The following is a 23,672-nucleotide window of genomic DNA, read 5'->3' as shown; positions in this document are numbered from 1 at the left end:
AGTAACTTAATCATGTTCAATACTGTTATCTTCAGATACAAAATAAAAACATTTGACATACTATATATAACATTTATAACTAAAGCTTTTGGAGCTTTTGGAACTAAAGCAATATATATATATTGCTATATATAGCAATATAGCACCTGTTTGCTATAGGTGATAGCAAAATGTATCACCTATTTTGCTACAGCAAACCTATAAGGTATTACTATATCATGATATACTTGATATTGTAAAGCTTGCAATAAATTGTGATTATAATAAAATTATAATGGAATCTAGTATCCCTTGAAAATTTCCCTATGTTCTTTTTCATTTGCAGATGTAGGGATATCATAGATAATATGCCTCTAAACAATGTCTTATTTGCATGAGAATTTTAAATACTACAAAGAAATTATAGTGGTTACAATCTCTCCAAATCATCTCTTCTAAAGCAGTTTATTGGCTTTGGTTGTATTTATATGTCTGATAAATGGATTCTGTTCAATGAGATTTGATGCAATTATTTTTAAAGTCTTGAAATGAATGCTCAAGAATTATTGATCTGAGTCACATCAACTAACGGTTTAATCAACAGGTCACCTACAAACAGCAATGTGAATTCAATTGATATACTGCTGTGTTTGCATTGCAAAATGATTTCTTGTCTAGACACAATTATAAAACTGTAAGAGATGTTCAATCAGATGTTAGACTTTTCTAAGAATTTAATTAGAACTTTGTTTTTTAAATATTAATTGAGATATTCTAGAGAATAACCTACATGGAACCAAATTTGAGTATGGCTGTGGTACCTACAAAACAAGGCAGCTTAATCTGGTTAGTATAAATAGCATAAATTATTGACTCTGGGACCTACAGTTACATTCTCATGTGGTCTAGAATACATTTAGGAAATATCCTTTGCCAATTCACTTAATGGCAGCATAGCACTCTCAAAAAAATGCTAACAGGTCTAAGACATGAACAATTTATACTATTATACCATTATCTCCATTTTATTGGGGAAAAAACCCTATTGCAGTTTTATAGGTCTTTGACTAATATGCGGTATTTCTTTTTTTAATGCAGGTAAATGGTTTAACTATGGAATTATCTTTCTTGTCCTGATTTTGGATCTTAATATGTGGAAGAACCAGATATTTTATAAGCCTCATGAGTACGGACAGTATATAGGCCCAGGGCAGAAGATATACACAGTGAAAGACTCCGAAAGTTTAAAGGATTTGAACAGAACCAAACTTTCCTGGGAATGGAGGTCCAATCACACTAACCCTCGGACTAATAAAACATATGTTGAGGGAGATATGTTCTTACACAGCAGGTTCATAGGGGCTAGCCTTGATGTCAAGTGTCTGGCTTTTGTTCCGAGTTTAATAGCTTTTGTGTGGTTTGGATTCTTCATTTGGTTCTTTGGACGGTTTTTGAAAAATGAGCAAGGCATGGAGAATCAAGACAAAACTTATACTCGCATGAAAAGAAAATCACCGTCAGAACATAGCAAGGACATGGGGATCACTCGAGAGAACACACAGGCCTCAGTGGAAGACCCACTGAATGACCCTCCTTTGGTTTGCATCAGGTCTGACTTCAACGAGATTGTCTACAAGTCTTCCCACCTAACGTCAGAAAACTTAAGCTCACACTTGAATGAATCTACCAGTGGGACAGAAGCCGATCCAGATCCAACAACTTCTAAAAGTACACCTACGAACTAGATTCACTTACTTGGAGACAGCACAAAAGCAACCTTGAGTGTAACTTTAAAAAGTTAGTCTTTCCTTTTGTAAATGTAAAGTTTACGTAGTGTTAGGTAAAGAAACACAAACAATGCCACAACGGTGCTCAACATGCTTTTTCTAGGACTCATTGTTTTCTATTTGTATTATAATCTACGTGCCTACTGTATATCTAACAGTCCTTTAGAGATTGCTTTTCACAATTGCACAAGCTATTTACTGACTTTACAGCATAGTAGAAGATTAGCTGATTACCCGTGTATCTGATGTTCAACCATAGTGGTGCCTTGAGACATTAAACTGTTTTTAACTGTACCAGAAATGAAGTGTGGAACAGTTCTCTAACCTACTTCACATGGGGTGTTTGTTTTGTTTTGTTTTGTTTTGTTTTGTATACAATTATTTTTGATCTACACTTGATGTCTTAGCAGGAAACAGATCTAGCCAATATGTGGCTTAGGAAGTATCTCTTTTACCTATTCAGCAGTGGAGTTGGTGACTCTGACAGCAGGATTGCAGAGAGGCATGGTGATTGCCTTTGAATTTGTATTGGCTATCTGCCAAATACAAACACAGATTCAAAATTCAGTAATAGGAGAACGATAATCCAGCATGGGTCACTACTTGTGAAATGTGACTTTCTCCAACCAGTAATTGCAATTAGATGATAATACCTAATTATGTTTTCCTAATTAAAGATAAATTGCTACTTGATTAAAAATCCTGCCCTTCACCTATGGGAACAAAGGTTAAGAGGCACAGTTGGATGAACTCTCAAACTTATTGGCATTTACACAAAGCTCTAGAAAACCAAGGAACTGAAGTTTTAATCATGTGAAGGTTGTACAGCCTACTATCTACAATATTTGTACATCTTTCTGTAAATATGGCTCTGGACAATGAAAATTGAACAACATATGCCAACCCTGAATAAGGGAACTCCTCTAAAAATTATGCAGCAGAACCTTGTGAGGTAGAAAAAGAAGTGCATGAAAGAATCTGTTTAGTAGCTTGTTTTGTGTGTTTTTTGTTTTTTTTTTTAAGAATTAAACATCATACATTAATAAATATGAATTATACATCAGTGAATCTGTGATGTAGTTTTTTGTTTATAATGGATTCATTTGTATATTAATTTAACAACAGCCCATTTAATTTTAACTTGATGCCAGATGAGTTAAAAAATGGAACATACCCAACTTGCTTTTAATTTTGTTCCATAAGTTGTGGTTGCATGTTCTTCAGGGGGTTGGGGAGATCACTTTTAAGGCAAAATTATTCTCCTGTCACATACTGACATAACTGTATTTTGTCTTTATGATTTTTAAAATATCTCTTGTTTTGATCTATCTGCTTTTAAGCTTGCAGCATGCTGAATTTAGCATGTGTGATAGAACTATGTATTTATCTGTCACTTGAGAGCCAGCTTTAATAAACACTTTCCTACAATTGTTTACTAAGCAATTAGAACCATGCCCCTGCTGTTTCATTTACCTTTAATAGCTAGGTATGGTGCAACTTAGAATTATAAGTATCTCTGAAACTAAAAATGCAGAGATCAAGCTCACTATAGTAACCCACTGACCATACTGTTTAAAGAAACTTAGCATGTTCTTGCTTGGCCAATGTGGTAACATTGGCCATTACCAAATTTACATAGCATAAAACATTGAACTTTTGACTCTAGGAGAACACACACACACACACACACACACACACATAGACTCATATATTTATATACACTCACTGTTCTATAAATATATATTATATATATATATATATGTAATATATATATAAAATATATATATTTTCCTGAAAGTTAGTGTCTTATAGAATGAAGAAGGAAGTTGATTTATAGAAAGTGGGTGTTTATTAGCAGTATATAGTCCTTATGAAAATATTATTTGATAATTTTTAGGTAGGTATTAAGGAAAAAGTGGTTCAATGAGGTAATCTAATTCACAGAAGATAGAAAAAATAACAGCACTATGCTTACGTGTATCCTAGTGTAGGGACTGACTAGAGAAGGTGGCTATCAGCTGACATGAAAATGTATCTTTAAAGTTTCCCTAAGTTTTAGTAACAAATACAGTAATTACCAGTAATGGCATTTTTTTTTGTTCAGCAATGGCATTTTAATAGTTAGGATCCAAACCTTTGAAGGCTTCCAATAGTTGTGTATATCAATCTTGACCTATTTATCTACCCATGGGTCTCCTTCCTTATTCTGCTACCTCTTTTAGTACACCATATTTGCATTTATACCAAGTAAAGATTAGCAAATCAAATAAAATCTAATGAAAGTCAAAAGCACATGTACTAGTGCTTTTTGAATACCAGACCTTTTGGACTATCAAGGGCATTACAGGAAAAAAAAAAAAAAAGTAGTAAACCCAGAAAATAAAGGGTTAAAAAAAAAAGGATTAAAAAACCACTAACTGCAGATTCTAAAGAAAGCATAACAAATGTGATGCCTTAATTGCAGTGATGCTTAAGGACTATAAACAATTATATTTCTACTGTTCAGTAATTACAGTATTTTCTTTCATGCAGTGCAGAATTTGCACTAATTTGGCACAATTTTAGTATCCTACATTATAGAGTACTTCATTAGTAGTTTAAATGGAAAATTAAATAAACACTATGAATTTATGCCTGATAATATATGCCTAGACATAAATCTCATCACCACATGCTCATTTGTATTATATAACCATACTTAGTTATCTCATACTCTCCCCATGGTGGCCACTTATCATGTTCACTTATATTATAGCACAGCTGAGATTACCAGTGAATCCTATTAGAAATCTTAAGAATTATTTCTTTTCTATTTGCCTGAAGAGCCAGCCAGGCACAAAATCTCCTTTTACTTTTCATCAGATTTCCATCAGGTCATTCCCACAAGCACTATTGGCTGACAGTACAATGGAAAGTAGTTGTACAACATACACACTCACATTTGAGGATGGGAGTCAATATTGTTGTCATATTTCACCACTGGCCACCATAAGCAATTCCAATACATTATTTGCCTACCCTGTGGATCACCAACCCAACCCAATATGAAACATGGGAAGAGAACTTCCTCTTAGCTGTCTCTGTAACTGATGACTCATGATGCCAACGGAATAATCTGACATTTGACTAAGACCTTAGCACTCCATAATTGCTTATTACCTATCTGTCCTCACTCTGAACTGATCCCTATTTTAAATTAAAACTCTTGGCTATGCAACCACAACCTGGGTATTGGGCTTTTAATGGTGTTTTCCCAACCTCAGACTGGGATGGCTCACTATTCTATCTTGCCTGATTTCCTCCAGAAATCAGAAATTTTGCCCCTCAGAATTCAACTCTAACCTATTAGCTAATCCCATCTTTAAGATGGGGAAAACAAGTCAATTAGTTTTGCAACAAACTGGCACTTTTTTGATTTATCCAAATTTTTATTTTAAACATATTTGTGTGCATAGGATTCTGATTAATGGGAACTTGTATGGATAAGAGAATCAAGGTCATAAATTTTGGCTTCTACTGTTTATACTGGACTAGAACTGAACTGTAATCTGAACAACTAGAGAAGTTTAGATGTAGTATTTGTAGCTCACAAGTCACTCTTGTTAAAGACAACTGGAAAAAGAGCTAGATATTTATATTGGAAAGAGAAGATTAGGCAGATAGTGGAACATGATGGAAGTTCTTGCCATGACATCTGGGAAATAAAAAATGGTAGTTTTAGTGTGAGTGGGCTTTAAAACTCTGGCGAGGGGATGGAAGCCTTTGTAAAAGGAACTTCAGCATAAAGTTATTGTGAGTCCACTACTTCTACCTAATAAGAGTCCTAAGAGGACTCAAGAAGATGTTTCAACATAACTGAGGGGTTACACAAAAGGTTGGTTGGTTGGTTGATTTCTTAAACATTCTACCACTCATGTTACTCTGTGTCTGTCCAGGAAATATGGTGAGACCTGGGAGAGGGGACATGGGGTCCATGAAACAAACAATAGAGGTGGGTGTGGGCATAGTGGGCAATGTGAGAAGAGAAAGACAAAAATCTACACTTAAAAATTTAGAGAGACTAGAACATCCTTGATAGAAGAACAAAGATGGCAGCAAAGTCTGTGTGTAAGCATTTTATCAGCATATAAAAGTTGACATATTGTAAACAAAAATGCCTTGCAGATGCTTTATGATAAACATTCTGAAAATTTTAGTAAAACAAAGTATTATTACTACTTTAATATGTATAATATAGCACAGATACTATTTTAATTGTGAGGAATCCATTATTTTACTCAGAGAATATAAAACACATATAAGGGGCACCTGGGTGGCTCAGTAGGTTGGCCTTTTGGCCTTGGCTCAGGTCATGATCTTGGGGTTCATGAGTTTGAGCCCCACGACTGGCTCTCTGCTACCAGGGCAGATCCTGATTCAGATCCTCTTTCCCTCTCTCTGCCCCTCCCGCGCTCACCCTCTTTCTCTCCCTCTCAAAAAATAAATAAAATCAATCAATAACATATAACTCACAGGTTTATTTCTTACCTCTATCCTCCAAAAGATTTTTCATAAGGTCTTAAGTTCCTTCACACCAAATAACTGTACTACTAAACTTTTTGAGGACTTATCTGCATGATTAAGAAGGACCACTCCAACTTATCATTGACAACTACATTAACAAAACAAATTTATAGATGCTTCTCGCCCTAATGAATTGTTTTCACTCTATCCAGATCATTGCTCATTCCTCATAATAATAAGACTACCATTTTGAGTATTTTCTATATGCAAACAAATTACACATTTAATCCTCATATAAACCACGAAAGGTAAATATGGTTAATTTTTTTACAATTGCTAAAAACTAAGGCTCAGAGAGGTTTATTAGCTTGCCTGAGGTCACAAGGCTGGCAAATACAGACATAAGATTTGAACTCAGATGTGTGTAACTCCAAATCCCATTATTTTCCACTATAATCCTTAATTAAGATCCATTCAAACTACAGTATCCATTTCAAACAGTATCTTTGGTGAGAATGACCTGGGGAACCTTGTAAAACCATTCAGATGCCTGATTTCTAGCAATTCTTTTATCTCAAGAATCTAAGTTAAATAATTTCTAACAGGTGTCTGGATGCAATTTACAAGTTCTATCTTATGATTGAAACAGATAAGGTTGAATTAAATGACAGAAGCATTCAGTTCGTTTCCAGGTGTTCTGATTTAAACTACACTTATAAAACCACAACACCGATTTGTCCTGACATAATTTCCAGTGTTGGAATTGGTTTATTTCCTGATTTCACTTTCCTAGGAGAGGAAAGAATTGACCTCTGCATGTTTTGAACACACCAATAGATATGAATATTCAAACAAGAAAAAAAAATGATGCATTGATGGACAGATTTAGAAAGCACAATTCAAATATGGGATCTAGAAGTAACTATATTTTGAAGAAGCCATCTGAAATTTATTATTTTTAAAAACCTTTATAAAGGTGAGCAAACGGTATTGTGACAGGACAAGCACTGGCTTTGAAAAACATGTCCCTTGAATACTATAAGCCTTAGGTTCTCATTCCCCAAATGGGAATACCTCACAGTTTTGAAGAGTTTGAACTAAAACTGTATGTGCAAGAATTCTGTGAACTGAAGTTAAGTTGTGCAGATGTGAGGTACTATCGAAGGTGTGGGGCACCAGTCACCTCAGTGCCCACCTTTCAATAGCGCCCATTAGTTTACCTTCATCAGTAGCTCCAGGCCAATGCTGCCATTGAACATGGTTAGGCTGTTTGCTCCCAATTTGTCTCTCTGTAATTGTTTTGAACTCTACAAGCCTCAATGTTAACGCATTTCAGTTTTAATAGAAGTTCAGATTCCTTAGTTTAAAGCAAGTGGCTAAGATGTCTGAAATCAATGGCCATAATCCCTTGGAGCTGCTGGGCCAAACCTATTCATCAAGATTTTCTCTGCTCTAGCATTCTTAAATTATTTCCTTCCTTTCATGATTGCCTTAGCAGCTTCTCTTATCAGGGCTTTCTCATCGTGCCAGTAATCCACCACATTTCATAAATCCTGAAGTGTCTTCAGCATTTCAATGAGAGCCGACATGCACACCTGAGCCCCTGCACTTCAGGATCTTCTCACCTGTGATTGGATGTAGTCAAGGAAGCCATTCTAAGTCAGGGTGTCACTCCAGCCTTGCCTTTTAGGAAGAATCTACCTTATATACCATGGAATCCAAGCAACACCTTAGCCACAGCATAGTCATTTATAGAATGATACTTTAAAACAGTATCCTAGTTTTTTACTCAGCTTACAGACTTAATGCTTTGAATACCTGATTTTATCTGGATAGTCCAGTTGACTTCAACCTAACAACACTGGAAAAGGTCAGCACTTAAAAACAGTCACTCTTGTCTGAAACAAAATGTGTAAGATGAAACAAAGAGCAATAACCAATTCAGGAAAGACAATTACTATTCTAAAAATTACTATTCAGATTTGATAATAATGAAATTACTATAAAATTTCCTTTGAACAAATTATAATGTTCTTGAATTTGAACAACAGTATTTAGTTTCTAATATGCCAAAAAACTGAGAGGCTCTTTTATTTGCATACCCAATGTCTCCAGTGGAGATAGACTGTACCTACTTTGTGTCTCATGGGTCTACTCTCCTCTCTGTCATTATTACTTACTGCCATGCAGAGATCCATCATTCTTCCTAAAATACCTGCAGTGTGGTCTTAACTGGTCTTCTTGACTCTCACCTTGTCCAGTACAATCCATTTTCTATATTTTTATCAGAACAATCTTTCTAGAGTCTAAATCTGATCATGTAACTTCAGTCTTTCAGTGACCACTTGTTGCTTACCAGTGGTTTTTAATAATATTGTCTACAACTCCAAATTCCCAGTGGGCTAACAATAAAATATCCTTTCTTGCTCATGTTGCAACTGAACTGAGTGTCCACTGGGTGGCTTTCCATTCAGTGACTTGGTGTTTCAGACACAGTTCAACAAGTGGTTCCTTGACTTTCTGGGATCTTAGTGTTCTGTGTATCTAGCTGGCTGATGAGGAAGGAGAGAAGGTCAGGAAGATCCTACAAGTTTGAGGAACATATCCGGTAGGGACATATGTCATTTTTTGCATTGCATTGGCCAGAATTCTGGCAAGGTATGGTAGAATATGTCATTCAGCTCTATGACCATAAAGGTCAAGGCAATTTGGGCAACTTCTAATGAGAGGACCATTTACATAATATACACCCAACCAGGTCTCACACCGGGAAGTTCTAACTCAGTGGGTTTAGGAAAAAACTGAAGTTGAGCTGAGTTTTAAGAGTTCCATGGGTAATTCCCTAACAAACATCAATTTGGGGATTATTGATAAAATGCAAAATCCTATCTGATACTCAAGACTCTATCTGACTTCTGTATTGTTTTGTTTTCCCATGCCCAATGGGTTCTAATCACCCAGCAATGTTCAACTACTTTCTGCTCTTCTAAAAAGTCTCTATCCCATTTAACTCTGCTTTTGCTCATTATCTTTTGTTTAGAATCTCCCTTTTCCATCATGACCACCAGGATAAACTCAAATATCACCTCTTTTAATAGGTCTTTCTTCATCTTCCAACATAGAACTGCCTACCCCTCTATTGTGTGCCTATGTTTTATCTATTATAGTATCTTTAACATTCTTTTTTTCTATATGTTTGTATGTCTGTATTTGTATTAGATTATAATGTTCTTGATTCTGCCTATAAGGATGAACTGAGGTGGGGAGAAGAATCACACATTAATTATCTTTTATCATTGTTTCTAACTCAATAAAATTTGAATGAATAACTATCTAAAGAGGGAGGAAATGTGCTTAGAATTGTCTAATTTATGTAGCATAATATGCTCAAATTCTCTGATCCTCTCTCCATGATAAATGTTGTAAGGGAATGGACTATACCAATCAAATCCTTGAAGTTAAGCAGGAGGCAGGATCATTACTTACATTCAATATGGGGGATGGAGGACATATTAATCAGGGCTCTCTAGAGAATCAGAACCAATAGGATGTGTAGATATAGATATAGGAGATACAGATAAATACAGATATATATGAAGATTATTATGAGGAACTGTCTCATGAGATAATTGAGGCAAAGAGGTCCCACATCTGCCCTCTGCAAGCACTAAACCCAGGAAATTCAGTCTGAGTCTGAAGGCCTGAAAACCAAGGGAACCAATAAAACAAATCTCAATCCAAGGACAGAAGAAAATGACACGGCCCAGCTCAACAGTGAGGCAGGTGGAAAAAAAGGACCAAATTCCTCCTTCTTTTGCCTTTTGTTCTTTTCAGGCCCTCAGTGGATTGGATGATACCCAACCACATTGGGAGGGCAGTCTACTTTACTGAGTTCACCAATTCCAGCACAAATGTCATCTGGAAACACCTCCGAAGACATACACACATACAATGTTTAATCTGGGTACCCATGGCCCACTCAAGTTGAAACAGAAAATTAACCACCCAAAAGGGGTAAGGATAGCAAATTTTAAAAACCTAATTAAAAAGGAGTGTTACAACTGAATCAGAAAAAATGCACACAAATTCTTCCTCAAGTATGGGAGTCTCAAGACAGGTACCAAGAGCCAAACCAGGACAAAGAATGAGAGATAATTAAAACAAAGAGCAGCAAATTAGAGTGGCAGCTGGAAGTCCACCAGTCTAATTCCTGAAACAGAGGTGCTATATTCTCATCCGACTGTTCAATGCTTCTACTACAGATTTGCATGGGTGAGTTGACTGTGATTGACTGGGTAGACAGTTGCATAATCACCGACCATGTATCCTAAGATACCAGACCTTTCAAAAAAGAAATATACTACCCTGCTCTACATAATTTTGTGAAATTGTAGCTCTAGGAGGGAAGACTCCAAGCACTCAAGGAATCCACAGGCAGAACTAAACAGAGTGTAGAGAGATGATGAAACCATTTTGCAGGATTTTACATGTTGTTCTCTGAAAGCCAAAATTAGAAAATAAACATAAGTCAGAAGCTCTAAAACTGTGATTATAGCTGTACTTCTATAACTTGTATCTCAGAATTCCTTAGAAACCTATTTACATGTTGAAAACATCAATTATTCCTCCCATTTGAGCAACGTAGTTCTTGTAATCAATTGCTTTGAGTCATGCTTAGAATTATTCATGAAAGAGTTATATTTTAATGGCATTTGATGAGAACCAGCAGCAGCATCCATTAATTTGATTAGTTTTGTATGGGCTGAAAGAGAAAACTGGCACACAGCCCTAAGTGAATCAATAGTGTGGGATCTAAGTGTGAGTATCCAAGCCAGTGTCACTAGCATGGAATCCAGCACAGAATGACGACTGGGGAAGGGCAAAACATTAGGGAAGACATGTCTGCTATCCTCTCTTTCTGCCTGCCTCCTTGCCTTTTTTTTCATCATCAGTCTCCTCTTTCGCCAAGGCAGTGAATGTAAGCTGTTTTCCTACTCTATCCTACCCTCAGCCCCACCCTCTGCTGTCCTTTCTAAAGGACAGAATGGAGGTGGGGTGTTTTTTGTTGTTGTTGTTGTTTTTTGGAAATCTAACTTCTTAAATATGTGTCAAAGCCCAAGCCCCAAAACAGAGTAATAAATCTGGACATTGAGGAAAACAGGAGCCAGGGCCTAAGGTTTAATTTCCCTGCATGGTTCATCCATTTGAAAAGGTTGAGGAGTGGCTGTCCAAGAAAGCAGAAAATGGTCTTTATTCAAGTGATCCAATATGAGGGGAGGTGTGGCAGCAGCCACTGCTGAAGCTGTCAAGGTACTATCATAGTTCCAGAGGATCCTGACCAGCTTGAAGCACAAAGCATTCCTGGGAAAGGCCCAAGGAGGGGCACAGTGACAGCCAGAGCTGGGGAACTAACCAGTGTGTATTTTGTGGGTCACTTGGCTTCCATTTAAGTGGTGTGGGGCTCAGGGCCGGACACCAGTAGAGCTGGACTGCAGACAAAAGAACAAGCTGCATTCTAGCCCTGCCCGCCAGACATACCTCAGGGGGGAAAGCAACAGCTTAGTACCCACAAAACAAACAGGAACTGGCTCCTGAGAATGAACCTCACTGCTAAGGATGGGGCTCTAGCGACATTGCTAGATTTTGGTAGATGTCACCGGTAACTGAACAAAGCTGAACCCACAGATATAATAATGTTCTTGTGCCCTGCCCCCCCCACCTCCAAAAAAAAAATAAAAGAATTGAAATAATGACATAAAACAATGCCTTGCTGAGGCGGGAAAGATTGCACCTGCTTTTAAAACAGGCTATCAAAAACCAAAGCCAAAACAAACACACAGAAATCATTTCAGTAATTCTCATAACATAATTAAGTGGTCATTTGTGTAATCATGTGCCTAAAGTACATTTCTTTCTCCAGTTCTATAGGCTCACTCATGTATCTCTGGTGCCTCTCTCAGCTGGGAAAGGTGGCCAGAGGTCAGATCATGCTTGGGCCTTGTTGACCATGTTGAGGGCTTTGTACTTTCTTCCAAAGATAATAAGAAACCTCTGAAGAATTTTAAGAAATGGTATCATCAATATAGCATATTTTTAAAAAATCACTCTGACAAAAAATGGATGTCAAGACCCCATGAATACAATACGATACTGAAATCAATTTAGTTTTGGCTTTCGTGTCTTTATGCCCCCTCGCCACAACAGGACAAAATTACTCACCACCTGCTTGTGTGAGGATGACGCACAAAACAGGTTCTGTTTTAATGGATTCTTATTTTGTGTGCTCACTGTAGGCAACAGGGAAATGGCAGTAACTGTGGGTTGGGCCATCCAATTTAAGGATCCCAGAAGAGGCTCTTGTAACTCAGATGTTCATAGGGACTGAAAGATTACCTGTAAAGATTTCAACTCATATAATGAAGAGAAATATGTATTGTTCAAAAAGTTAACCTAAGAGGTGCCTGGGTGACTAAGTTGGTTAAGCATCCAAATTTGTCTCAGGTTATAATCTTATGGTTCATGAGTTTGAGCCCCACATCAGGCTCTGCTGGCAATGCAGAGCCGGCTTCGGATCTTCTGTCCCCTTCTCTCTCTGCCCCCCCACCCCACTCATTCTCATTCTCTCTCTCTCAAAATAAATAAATAAACTTAGGGGGAAAAAGTTAAACTCAGCTTACAGATAGGGAAATAAAGAGGTATGTCTGGGTTTATATATACAGATAATATACAAAAGTAGAAAGGTAATCCTATGTCTCAGTTCTAGCTCTCAGCCATTGCTTAAAAAATTTTTTTTAAAATAATACAAAATTAAAAAATATTAAACTTAGTTCTGCAACTACTTGTAAAACAACAATACCAATAAAAAGTCTCTTCGTGACTTTACCCACAAAGGACTTATCACCCAGCCTCAGGGGATATAGTCAGAGGTCACCTCTAGCTCTCACCACCTCAGGGTCTGCCTCAGCTATAGAGAGCTACCTTGCCCAGGGACATACTCTTCCTGGAGCAACACAAATACATTATTTCTATCTTAATCAGGAAAGAGTATCAGAAGCCATTTTTATTCACATGGATCAAAAATATTAATTTAGAGTGCTAGCCAGGAATAACTCTACTGCCTTTTGTCAAAACATACCAAAGAAATCTGATCATCTGGACATTCTACAGAATGTCACATTGATTGATTTTATCAATGATACTATATTTATAGGGGTCAATGAGCAAGAGCTGCCTAGCGTACAGAAGATCTTGTAAGAGATATGTGTCCCATGGGGTAGGATATGGACCTTGAAAAAATCCAAAGGCTTGACATAGTCATAAAATTTTTAGGGACCCAGAGGTTAAGAACATACTGAAACGTGCCCTCCAAATTAGTGTGTCTGGCACATCCTACCACAAAAAAGGAAACGTAATGGCTAACTGGCTACATTCCACATACAGAAATATAACTCCATGCCATAAAGCCGGTAATGTAAAAGGATCTAAGCTTAGGGCAGTAGAGGACTCTGAAGCAGCTCCAAGATGACAGGCAAGCAATCGCACCGCCACTTGGGCCACAAGTATTGTAGGTATCAGTGGTGACGAAAGAAACTGAGTGAAGTTCGTGCCGTGTCCCACTGAGAGAATCTTAACGCAGGCCCCTGGGTTTCCAGAGGAGGCTATGTCATCTTCAGAAGAGAATTATACGCTTTTGGAAAAACACCTCCTGACATGGTACTAGGCCCTGGTGGAGATGGGTCCCCTCAGTGTAGGGTGCCACATGACCATACAGCTCATTGCTCGTTATGGGCTGGGTCCTATCAACCCCAGTCATCAGGCTGGGCAGGCCCAGAGTAGTTCAGCGTCAGATGGAGGTGGTACATCTGGTATCAAGCACAAGCAGGACCGGAGAGCCCACATAAGACACATGAGCAGGTAGGCCAGGACTCCCCACAGCATCTATTATGGACTGAATGTTTGTATCCTCCTAAAACTCATCTGTTGAAACCTAACCACCAGTGTGATGGTATCTGGAGGTGGGAACTTTGGGAAATGATTAAAATGAAATTTGGATGGGGTTTGGGGAACAGAGACCCTACGAGGGGGTATGTGCCTTTATGAGGAGATAAAGAATCGAGAGCTCAATTTCTCTGCTATGTGAGGATCTAAAGAGAACATAGCTTATCTACGAACCTGGAACCTAGATGTCAGACACCAAATCTTCTGGAGCCTTGTTCTTGGACCTCTTAGTCTCCAGAAATGTGAGAAATAAGTGTTTGTTGTTTAAGCTACCTACCCAGTCTATGTTTGTTTTTTATAGCAGCCTGTATTAAGAGCATCCACCTCTATAATAATAGTATTCTTCTCTATAATAATAGTATTCTTCCTTCTACTCATACCTATGAACAATATGGCAGATCCCAAATGAATGACTAAAGGGGGGAAAATAAGCTTGGTTTATGGATAGTTTGGCTTGGTATATGGGTGTCAGCTGAAAGTGGACAGCAACTCTACTGTGGCTCATTCAGGGGCAGCCCTAAAAAACACTGGAAAGAGAAATTCTTCCCGATGGTCAGTGCTTTGGTTGGTCTACCTGCTCATATACTTTGTGTGTAAATGGATGTCAACCAAGGTTGGAATAGTTATGGACTTATGGACTGTGGTAAGTGGCCTGGAAGGCTCTTCAGGGGTTGTAGAAGCATATAAATGAACATAAAGGGAATGAGCACATAGTATGAAGATCTTTGTATCATATATTCATGCTCATTACAAAAGAGGAATTGACCAAATAGACAAAATGACTCAGGAGTTGATGTGTCAACCTCTACCACTGGACACCCTAGGCAAAACAAAAAAAAACAAAAACCCCACATATTCTGCCTTTGCTTTATGAGCTCTTCTGTTTGTGTTTTCAGGGAATTGCTGAGGATGATGAGTCACCATGGCAAAAAATTAAATAGGAATATACTGGAACACGCAAACTGGATCGGCAATCTCTACATGAAGAAACCAGAGCTGCCCACTGAAAACATATCATGTTGTGAAAGATGTTTTGTCTGTCATAATCTGGAGAGATTTTTCAGCAAAATCAGTTCATTTGCACTCGTTAAGACAGCAAAAACAATCTGTCAACCTGACCCTCTCCACCATCTCTCTGTGAGCCTTGGGGCTGTCCAAAAGCTATGGGGAGACCTGCCTGCCTGACAGCTGATTAGAATACTTCAGTTAGTTGTGCTATGAATAGGAATTTTTAAATAAGCACAGTAAGCTCTTTGCTCATTCTGTCCAGGTGCTCCAAGACATCCTAAGGATATTGGGATGCTTTTAAAAAGATTTCATTAATTAAGGAATACTGAATCGGATGTCTTCTTACATCCAAAAGCATGTTTATTCCAGCATCTTGAGACCAAAAAGAAAAATATCCAAGATTAGCAAAGGAACAAAGACAGCAGATCCATACAGTTCTGTTTTCACTGCACTATTAATATTACCCTTGCTGAACAGATACAGAAATATCTGATAATCTATGACAGGTGGGAATTCATTTATTCTAGAATAATAAGGGCTGATGTAGCAGCGAATGGATATTCCTTACTTGGCAATTAGGCAAGGTTTCCCAATCATTAGGCTGGTCATTAGACGAAATGACAAGCAGTGCTTCCATGGGAACAACCAGGGCAAGCTTTCTGAAGGTTTTCTTCTCCAAGTAGTGTGTTATGGACCTTTTGTTTTGCAAACAAACTTCCACACCAAAACATTCACTACACTAAAATCAAGCAAAGACTGACATAAGTACTTTGTTATCCCAAGATTCCAAATTCCAAGAATATGTAAAGACAAATGCTTGTGTGTGAGCAAGTGCCCCCCCCCCACCACACACACACACATTTCAGCAGAGTGAAACATTTCAACACTTGTGCTAAGGTGATGATTGGATTTTCTGAGTATACAATGTTTCATTGGCAAGATAGTAATAAATGAAACATAATGATATTCTTTCATATGCTGCCCCAAGAAACATGTCTGGTTAATGGGATTATTGGCCCCTTGATGGCAAAAACATGACTTCTAAAGCTCTTTACCTTTTTAAAAAATTTTTTAAATGTTTTATTTATTTTTGAGAGAGACAGAGACAGAGTATGAGCAGGGGACGGGCAGAAAGAGAGGGAAACATAGAATCTGAAGCAGGCTCCAGGTTCTGAGCTGTCAACACAGAACCTAACATAGCTCGAACTCAAGAACTCAGGAACCATGAGACCATGACCTGAGATGAAGTTGGACACTCAACCATCTGAGTCACCCAGGTAGGTGCCCCTGAAGTTTTTTTTTTTATCTTAAATAGCATCTTCAATACATACCAAATGGATGAATAAGTAAATGGATGAGTAATAAATTGATGGAAGAATGAATATAATGTAAGTGGTGTGTCAGCTTTACATAATATATGGGTTTATCCCTTTTATTTTCCTACCTGATCTCTTAAAACTTGCTTGCCCAAATTATCTAGAATTCAGTAACACCTCCTTGAGGTGTTCTCACTTCAACTGTTACCCATAGGGATCACTCAGTTCTACCTGCATTTGAGAGAAATGGCAACTTGCCTAATTATCATTGTTTTCCTTCATTGCCATATTTCTTCATTGGTTGCTGTTGGAATTGGTTTCTTTTAGTCACATGGTTGTTTTCATTCTGCTAAGATGACCCTTAAGAATGTATATCCCTTACATCACTCATCATTAGGGAAATACAAATCATAACCACAATGAGATACCACCTCACACCTATCAGAATGGCTAACATTAACAACTCAGGCAACAACAGATGTTGGTGAGGATGCGGAGAAAGAGGATTGTTGGTGGCAATGCAAGCTGGTGCAGCTGCTCTGGAAAACAGTATGGAGATTCCTCAAAAAACTAAAAATATAACTACCCTACGACCCAGAAATTGCACTACTAGGCATTTAGCCACGGGATACAGGTGTGCCGTTTCAAAGGGACACATGCCCCCCATGTTTATAGCAGCACTATTAACAATAGCCAAAATAGCCAAAGTATGGAAAGAGCCCAAACATCCATCGATGGATGAATGAATACAGAAGATTTAGTATACACACACACACACACACACACACATATATATATATATACACACATACACATACACATACATATACATACACATACACACAATGGAGTATTACTCAGCAATCAAAAAGAATGAAATCTTGCCATTTGCAACTACTTGGATGGAGATGGAGGGTATTATGCTAAGTGAAATTAGTCATAAAAAGACAAAAATCATATGACTTCACTCATGAGGACTTTAAGATAAAAACAGATGAATATAAGGGAAGGGAAACAAAAATAATATAAAAACAGGGAGGGGGACAAAACAGAAGAGACTCATAATTATGGACAACAAACAGAGGGTTACTGGAGGGGTTGTAGGAGGAGGGATGGGCTAAATGGGTAAGGGGCACTAAGGACTATACTCCTGAAATCACTGTTGCACTATATGCTAACTAATTTGGATGTAAATTTTAAAAAATGAAAAATAAAAAAAAAATTAGGAAAAAAAAAAGAACGTATATCCCTTAAAAGAGAAAGCTTTGAGAGGAATGTCCCATCCTTGAGTATCCAAATTGAAGATCTTCTGGTTATCCTCATGTGCAGGGACATCCTCTGTACAAAGTGCAATGCAGTGGGCAAGGTCCTAGGTCCTGAGAGTCCTCTAGTCTTGGCATCACAATGGACTGAGAGAAGCCCTGCCCCCAAAACATCTTTGACCTCTCAGTGTTGAGTCTAGACTCTATTTCCATATGATGCACCTCTTTGAGGCCCTTGTTCCTTCCTACCAAATGAATAACTAAAATCATGAGAGTTCATCACACAGTTTCCGATAATATCAAACCTCAAAAGAAGTGATAGAGGACTCTCTTCCTCCCAGGAGGCTTCTTTTTTTTTTTTAAATTTTTTTAATTTTTTTATTTTTTAATATATGAAATTTACTGTCAAATTGGTTTCCATACAACACCCAGTGCTCATCCCAAAAGGTGCCCTCCTCAATACCCATCACCCACCCTGCCCTCCCTCCCACCCCCCATCAACCCCCCAGGAGGCTTCTTGACCACATATTTACTCTTCTTTACATTCCAAGTTTCATTGAGGACTTCCCTTGTCTGGCTACCAAATGTCTTGCTCTTTCTTCATCAAGGGAATTCAGTCTTACCTTTACATAACTAAGAACTACTCAACTGACTTACCTAAAGACAGAAGACCTACCGCAAGGTAAATTGATTCATCTCCCCAACAAACAGTATGTGGAAGCTACAATTTTGAATTCAGTCTCACCCAAAACTGCACCAAAATGATAACAGTTAACATGTATAGAAGTTGTTAACAAGTATATGAACTGCTTTTTAGCCCTTTGTTAAGCATATCACATGAATTAGGTCATTGGATACCCACATAATTTTTGTGATAGACACAATTATTATTTCTATTTCACAGATTAAGAAACTGAGATGAAGAGCAATTCAGGAACTTGGACAATGTGGCAGAACCAGTAAAGAGATTCAAATGAGGAGTATCTAATTTATAGATATATAAATTACTTAGGGATAGGAATACAGCATATAGATAAGGCTGTTTATCTAGGCTTCATACAAGCAGTAGGGTGGGAAGACAACAGGAAATACAGACGGGAGAGATCAGAGAGAGGATTCTAGTACAGGTCAGCTTGTTCTGTCTTTTTGCCTATGCCACTGTAGTCTTTTGCCATGGCCCTACAAATGGAAATTATTTTTCTCTTTTTTTTTAAGCTTTTATTTGTTTATTTTGAGTGAGTGGGGAAGGAATATTTATTTTGAGGGAGACAGAATGAGTGGGGAATGGGCAGAGAGGGGGAGAGAGAGAGAATCCAAGGCGGGTTCCACACTGTCAGTGCAGAGCCCAATGTGGGGCTTGAATTCAGGAACCATGAGATCATGATCATGATCAAGAGTCAGATGCTTAACCAACTTAGTCACCCAGGCACCCCTGAAATTATTTTTCATGCTTCTCCCACCCCACCTCAAAGCATTTAATAAACTCTTAGGGGAGAAAGTCTCAGTTTCATTAAATCAAATTTAATTACAAAGATAATGTATGCTTCTATTTTTATGTGAGAATTAACACACTTAAAATTCATACATGTTGGAATGTATTGGTTTTTTTGGCCAATCTCTGCTCTGATATGATCTTACCTTTTTATTCCTTTGGAAAAACCAATTTTCTCAAATGCAGATCCCATGAAAAAATGCTGGCAGGAAACTGTTTTTGGCTTGTGCTGTATGTTTCTCTTGGTAGAGGATTTTACCTGGTACCAACGAAAAGCAAAAAATAAGTAAATTTGGAAAAAGATTGTTTTTAATGGTGAAACATCTTTCTATTATGCACAGCTATATATTTTTATAGAATGTCAGGATTTACATAAGCAAATTATTCTTCTTTCTTCAAAACCATTCCTCTTCTTGTATTCCAGATCTTGGTGTTACAATATAAGAAATTTACTTTAAAATACTTCAGCATAGACAGTGTGATGCAAATGTGTGTTTGTTTAAAGTAACTTCCAGAGGAGTAAACTGTCCTGATAGGAATTGTCATTTCTTGTCTATTAATAATAGATCAGAAAGGCCACAATTGTAAGGTAACTTTTATAGTGTTCCAGCTATGTTGACTTCATTCGTCAAAGTAATGATACTCAAGTTATGAGGATATTGTAGTGACACTTCCCATTCTTGCACAAACCCAGAATAAATTCTAGCAAATCCTGTATCTTGCACTCTTAGAGAGGGCATCCTAGACTTAATCCTTAGAAAGCCCTCAGGGTCCAGCCACTGGATCAGAGGATTCTGATGGTTACTAGAGAGGTGACCACATTCTGCCTCTAAAATATCATTTAACTTGCCTCTGGTGAACATTTCATGTAAGTTGCAGTAAGTCCCCTATGAGAGCAGAGAGATGGGATATCAGTAAGATTACAAGACCAGTTGTATGCACTATTTTATGCCTGCTTAGAAAATGTCTAAGTATGTGGCAGAATTTGGTCTAAGACCTGCTTTCATTATAATATTCTACCCTTATCGCATAATTAACAGCTAACCTTCATCATCTAAACATTTAGAGACTTCATTTATCTGTAAAGGTGCCTAAAAGAGGTGCTTTTTCAAATTGGAATGGAATTAAATTAAATTAATGGAATTAAATTAAATCAGTAACAGGGATCTGGAAAATCCAAACATATTTGGAGATCAAACAAAAAAGGAAAACATAGGTCACAAAATATGTTTCTTTTAAAAAAAATTTTTTTTAACGTTTATTTATTTTTGAGACAGAGAGAGACAGAGCATGAACGGGGGAGGGGCAGAGAGAGAGGGAGACACAGAACTGGAAGCAGGCTCCAGGCTCTGAGCCATCAGCCCAGAGCCCGACGCGGGGCTCGAACTCACAGAACGTGAGATCGTGACCTGTGCTGAAGTCAGACGCTTAAATGACTGAGTCACCCAGGCACCCCAATAAGTTACAAGAGGTAATTAAAGGGCGCCTGGGTGGCTCAGTTGGTTGGGCGGCCCAGACTACAGCTCAGGTCACGATCTCGTGGTCTGTGAATTTGAGCCCCGCAGTGGACTCTGTGCTGACAGCTCAGAGCCTGGAGCCTGCCTCCCATTCTGTGTTTCCCTCTCTCTCTGCCCCTTCCCTGCTCGCTCTGTCTCTCTCTCTCTCTCTGTCAAAAATAATAAACATTAAAAAATTTTTTTCAAAAAAAGATAATTAAAAATTTTTCTGAGCTAAATGAAAATTCAATTCATTACAAAATTTTGTGATGAAGTATGCACAGTGCAAGTATACACAGTGCTTAAGGGAAATTTAAAGAAATAAATACATACATTAGAAAGCAATAAAGATCTAAAATCAATCATCTAAACTTTCTTCTTAAGAAATTATAGAAGGAAGATCAATTTAGACATAAAGCAAAAAGAAGAAAAGAAATAACAGAAAACAGACATCAATGATATTGAAAATGGGAAATTAATAGAGAAAACCAATAAAACCAAATGCTGGTTCTTTGAAAAGAACAGTAAAATTGATAAACTGCTAGTTAGACTAGTCAAGAGAAAAAGAAAAAAGACACAAATCACCACTATTAGATTTGAAAGAGGAATCATCACTACTAATATCATGGATAGCAAAAGGATAATAAAGGAATATTAGGAACAATATTATGTCCAGAAATTTGATAACCCAGATGAGGTGGACTAATTATTTAAAGAAACAAACTACCTAATTCATACAAGGATAAATAATCTTGATGCCCTCATATCTGTTAAATAAAATGAATCAATAATAACCTTCTGGGGGCGCCTGGGTGGCGCAGTCGGTTAAGCGTCCGACTTCAGCCAGGTCACGATCTCGCGGTCCGTGAGTTCGAGCCCCGCGTCAGGCTCTGGGCTGACGGCTCGGAGCCTGGAGCCTGTTTCCGATTCTGTGTCTCCCTCTCTCTCTGCCCCTCCCCCGTTCATGCTCTCTCTCTGTCCCAAAAATAAATAAAAAACGTTTAAAAAAAAAAAAATTTTTTTAAAAAATAATAAAAAAAATAATAATAATAACCTTCTGAAACAGAAAGCACTAGGCCCAGACAGTTTCAATAGTGAATTCTACCAGAAATAAAGAAAGAAATGATATCAATTCTTTACAATTCCATCCAGAAAATAGAAACAGGAAATTTTTCCTAATTTTCTTCTATGAGGCCAGCATTATGCTAATATCAAAACCAGTTAAAGACACTGTAAAAAAGGAAAACTACAAACTACAGACCAATATTTCTCATGAACATGGATACAAGAAATATTAGGAAAATAACTCCAACAATATATACAAAGAATTATACACCATGAACAAGTGGGATTTATCCAAAGTATGTAATGCTGATTCAACATTAGAAAATGAAATAATGTAATCCACCATATTAATAGGCTAAAGAAAACCATCATGTTATTATATCAATTGATACAAAAAAAAACACCTAACAAAATCCAGTGTTCATTCATGATTAAAACTCTTAGCAAATGAGGATTAGAGGGGAATTTCCTCAACCTGACAAGGAATGTCTACAAAAAAATCTGTATGTAAAATCATACTTAATCTTGAGAAACAAGATGCTGTTGCCCTATCATCAAGAACAAGATAAGTATGTCCCCTCTCACTACACCTATTCAAGATTATAGTGGAATCCCTCGCTAGTGCAATAAGACAAGAAAAGGAAATTAAAAATACACAGTTTGGGAAGGAAGAAATAAAAATTATTTTGTTTGCAGATAACACAATTTTCTATGTAGAAAACCCCAAAGATTTGACCAACAAAAAAAGTACTCCTAGAAAAAAATAACCATTTTTAGCAAGGTTGAAGGATAATCAGCCAATATGTAAAAGTCAATTGTTTTTCTATACAACGGTAATAAACAATTGGAATTTTAAATAAAAAACACAATATAATTTATAATAGCCCCCCAAAATGAAAACTAAGCTATTTTAAAATTTCAAATTAAAAAAAAATCTTTAAAGGATCTATATACAGAAAACTATAAATCTCTGATAAAAGAGTCAAAGAAGATATAAATAAATGAAGCAATATTCCATGTTCATAAATTAGAAGACTTGATATTGTTAAGATGTCAATTCTTCCCAACTTGATATATAGATTCAACTTACTTTTAATCAAAATCCTAGCAAGCTGTTTTGTGGATATTGACAAACTGATTCTAAAGTCTGCATGGGAAGACAAAAGAACCAAAATAGCAACACAATACTGAAAAGGAAGAACAAAGTTGGAAGATTTCAAGTTATTGAACTGCAACTAGGAAGCTAGGAAGTAGGAAGCTATAGTAATCATGACATCATAGTAGTTAGGGAAAGATAAGCACATAGACCATAGATCAAAGTAATAGAGAAAACCAGAAATAATCCATAAAAATAACCAACTGATCTTTGACCAAAGAGCTAAGGGAATTCAATGCATAAAGGATAGTCCTTTTGACAAATAGTGCTGGGAAATTTTGACATTCATATGCAAAAAAATGGATTAGACACAACCCATATACCTTTCACAAAAGTCAACTCAAAGTGGACCATAGGCCTACAGGTAAAAAATGAAAACCAATAGAATTTCTTGAATAAAACAGGAAAAAATCTAGGTGACCTTGGGTTTGGCAATAGGTTTTTAAACACAACACTAAAAATATAATCCATGAAAGAAAAAATAGTGAGACTTTTGTTAAAATTTAAAACTTCTGCATTGTGAAAGCTATTGTTAAGAGTAAAAAGAAAAGCCACAGACAGGAAGAAAATATTTGCAAAATACATCTACCAAAGGACTTGTATCAACATA

The 23,672-nt window shown here is 37.1% G+C and overlaps 1 protein-coding gene across 6 annotated transcripts in view; it reads left to right on the top strand.

The window, feature by feature from the left end:
- The window catches only part of TMEM117 (transmembrane protein 117), a 521,337-nt gene extending 505,937 nt beyond the window's left edge, over nt 1–15,400 (top strand). For 5 of the 6 annotated variants that reach the window (XM_058743050.1, XM_058743051.1, XM_058743052.1 and 2 more), the window contains one exon: nt 1,078–2,829. In XM_058743050.1, the coding sequence (XP_058599033.1) occupies nt 1,078–1,724 (647 nt within the window). In that variant the 3' untranslated portion in view covers nt 1,725–2,829. Of the gene's footprint in view, nt 1–1,077; nt 2,830–15,163 lie in introns of those variants that run through there. The other variant, XM_058743055.1, reaches the window with a different exon arrangement.
- Nucleotides 15,401–23,672: the final 8,272 nt, after the last annotated feature.

This window comes from Neofelis nebulosa, chromosome 8 (assembly GCF_028018385.1).
Source record: "Neofelis nebulosa isolate mNeoNeb1 chromosome 8, mNeoNeb1.pri, whole genome shotgun sequence".
Taxonomy (NCBI): domain Eukaryota; kingdom Metazoa; phylum Chordata; class Mammalia; order Carnivora; family Felidae; genus Neofelis; species Neofelis nebulosa.
Note: the sequence above shows the minus strand (reverse complement) of the source record. Positions and strands in the feature narration are given on the sequence as shown.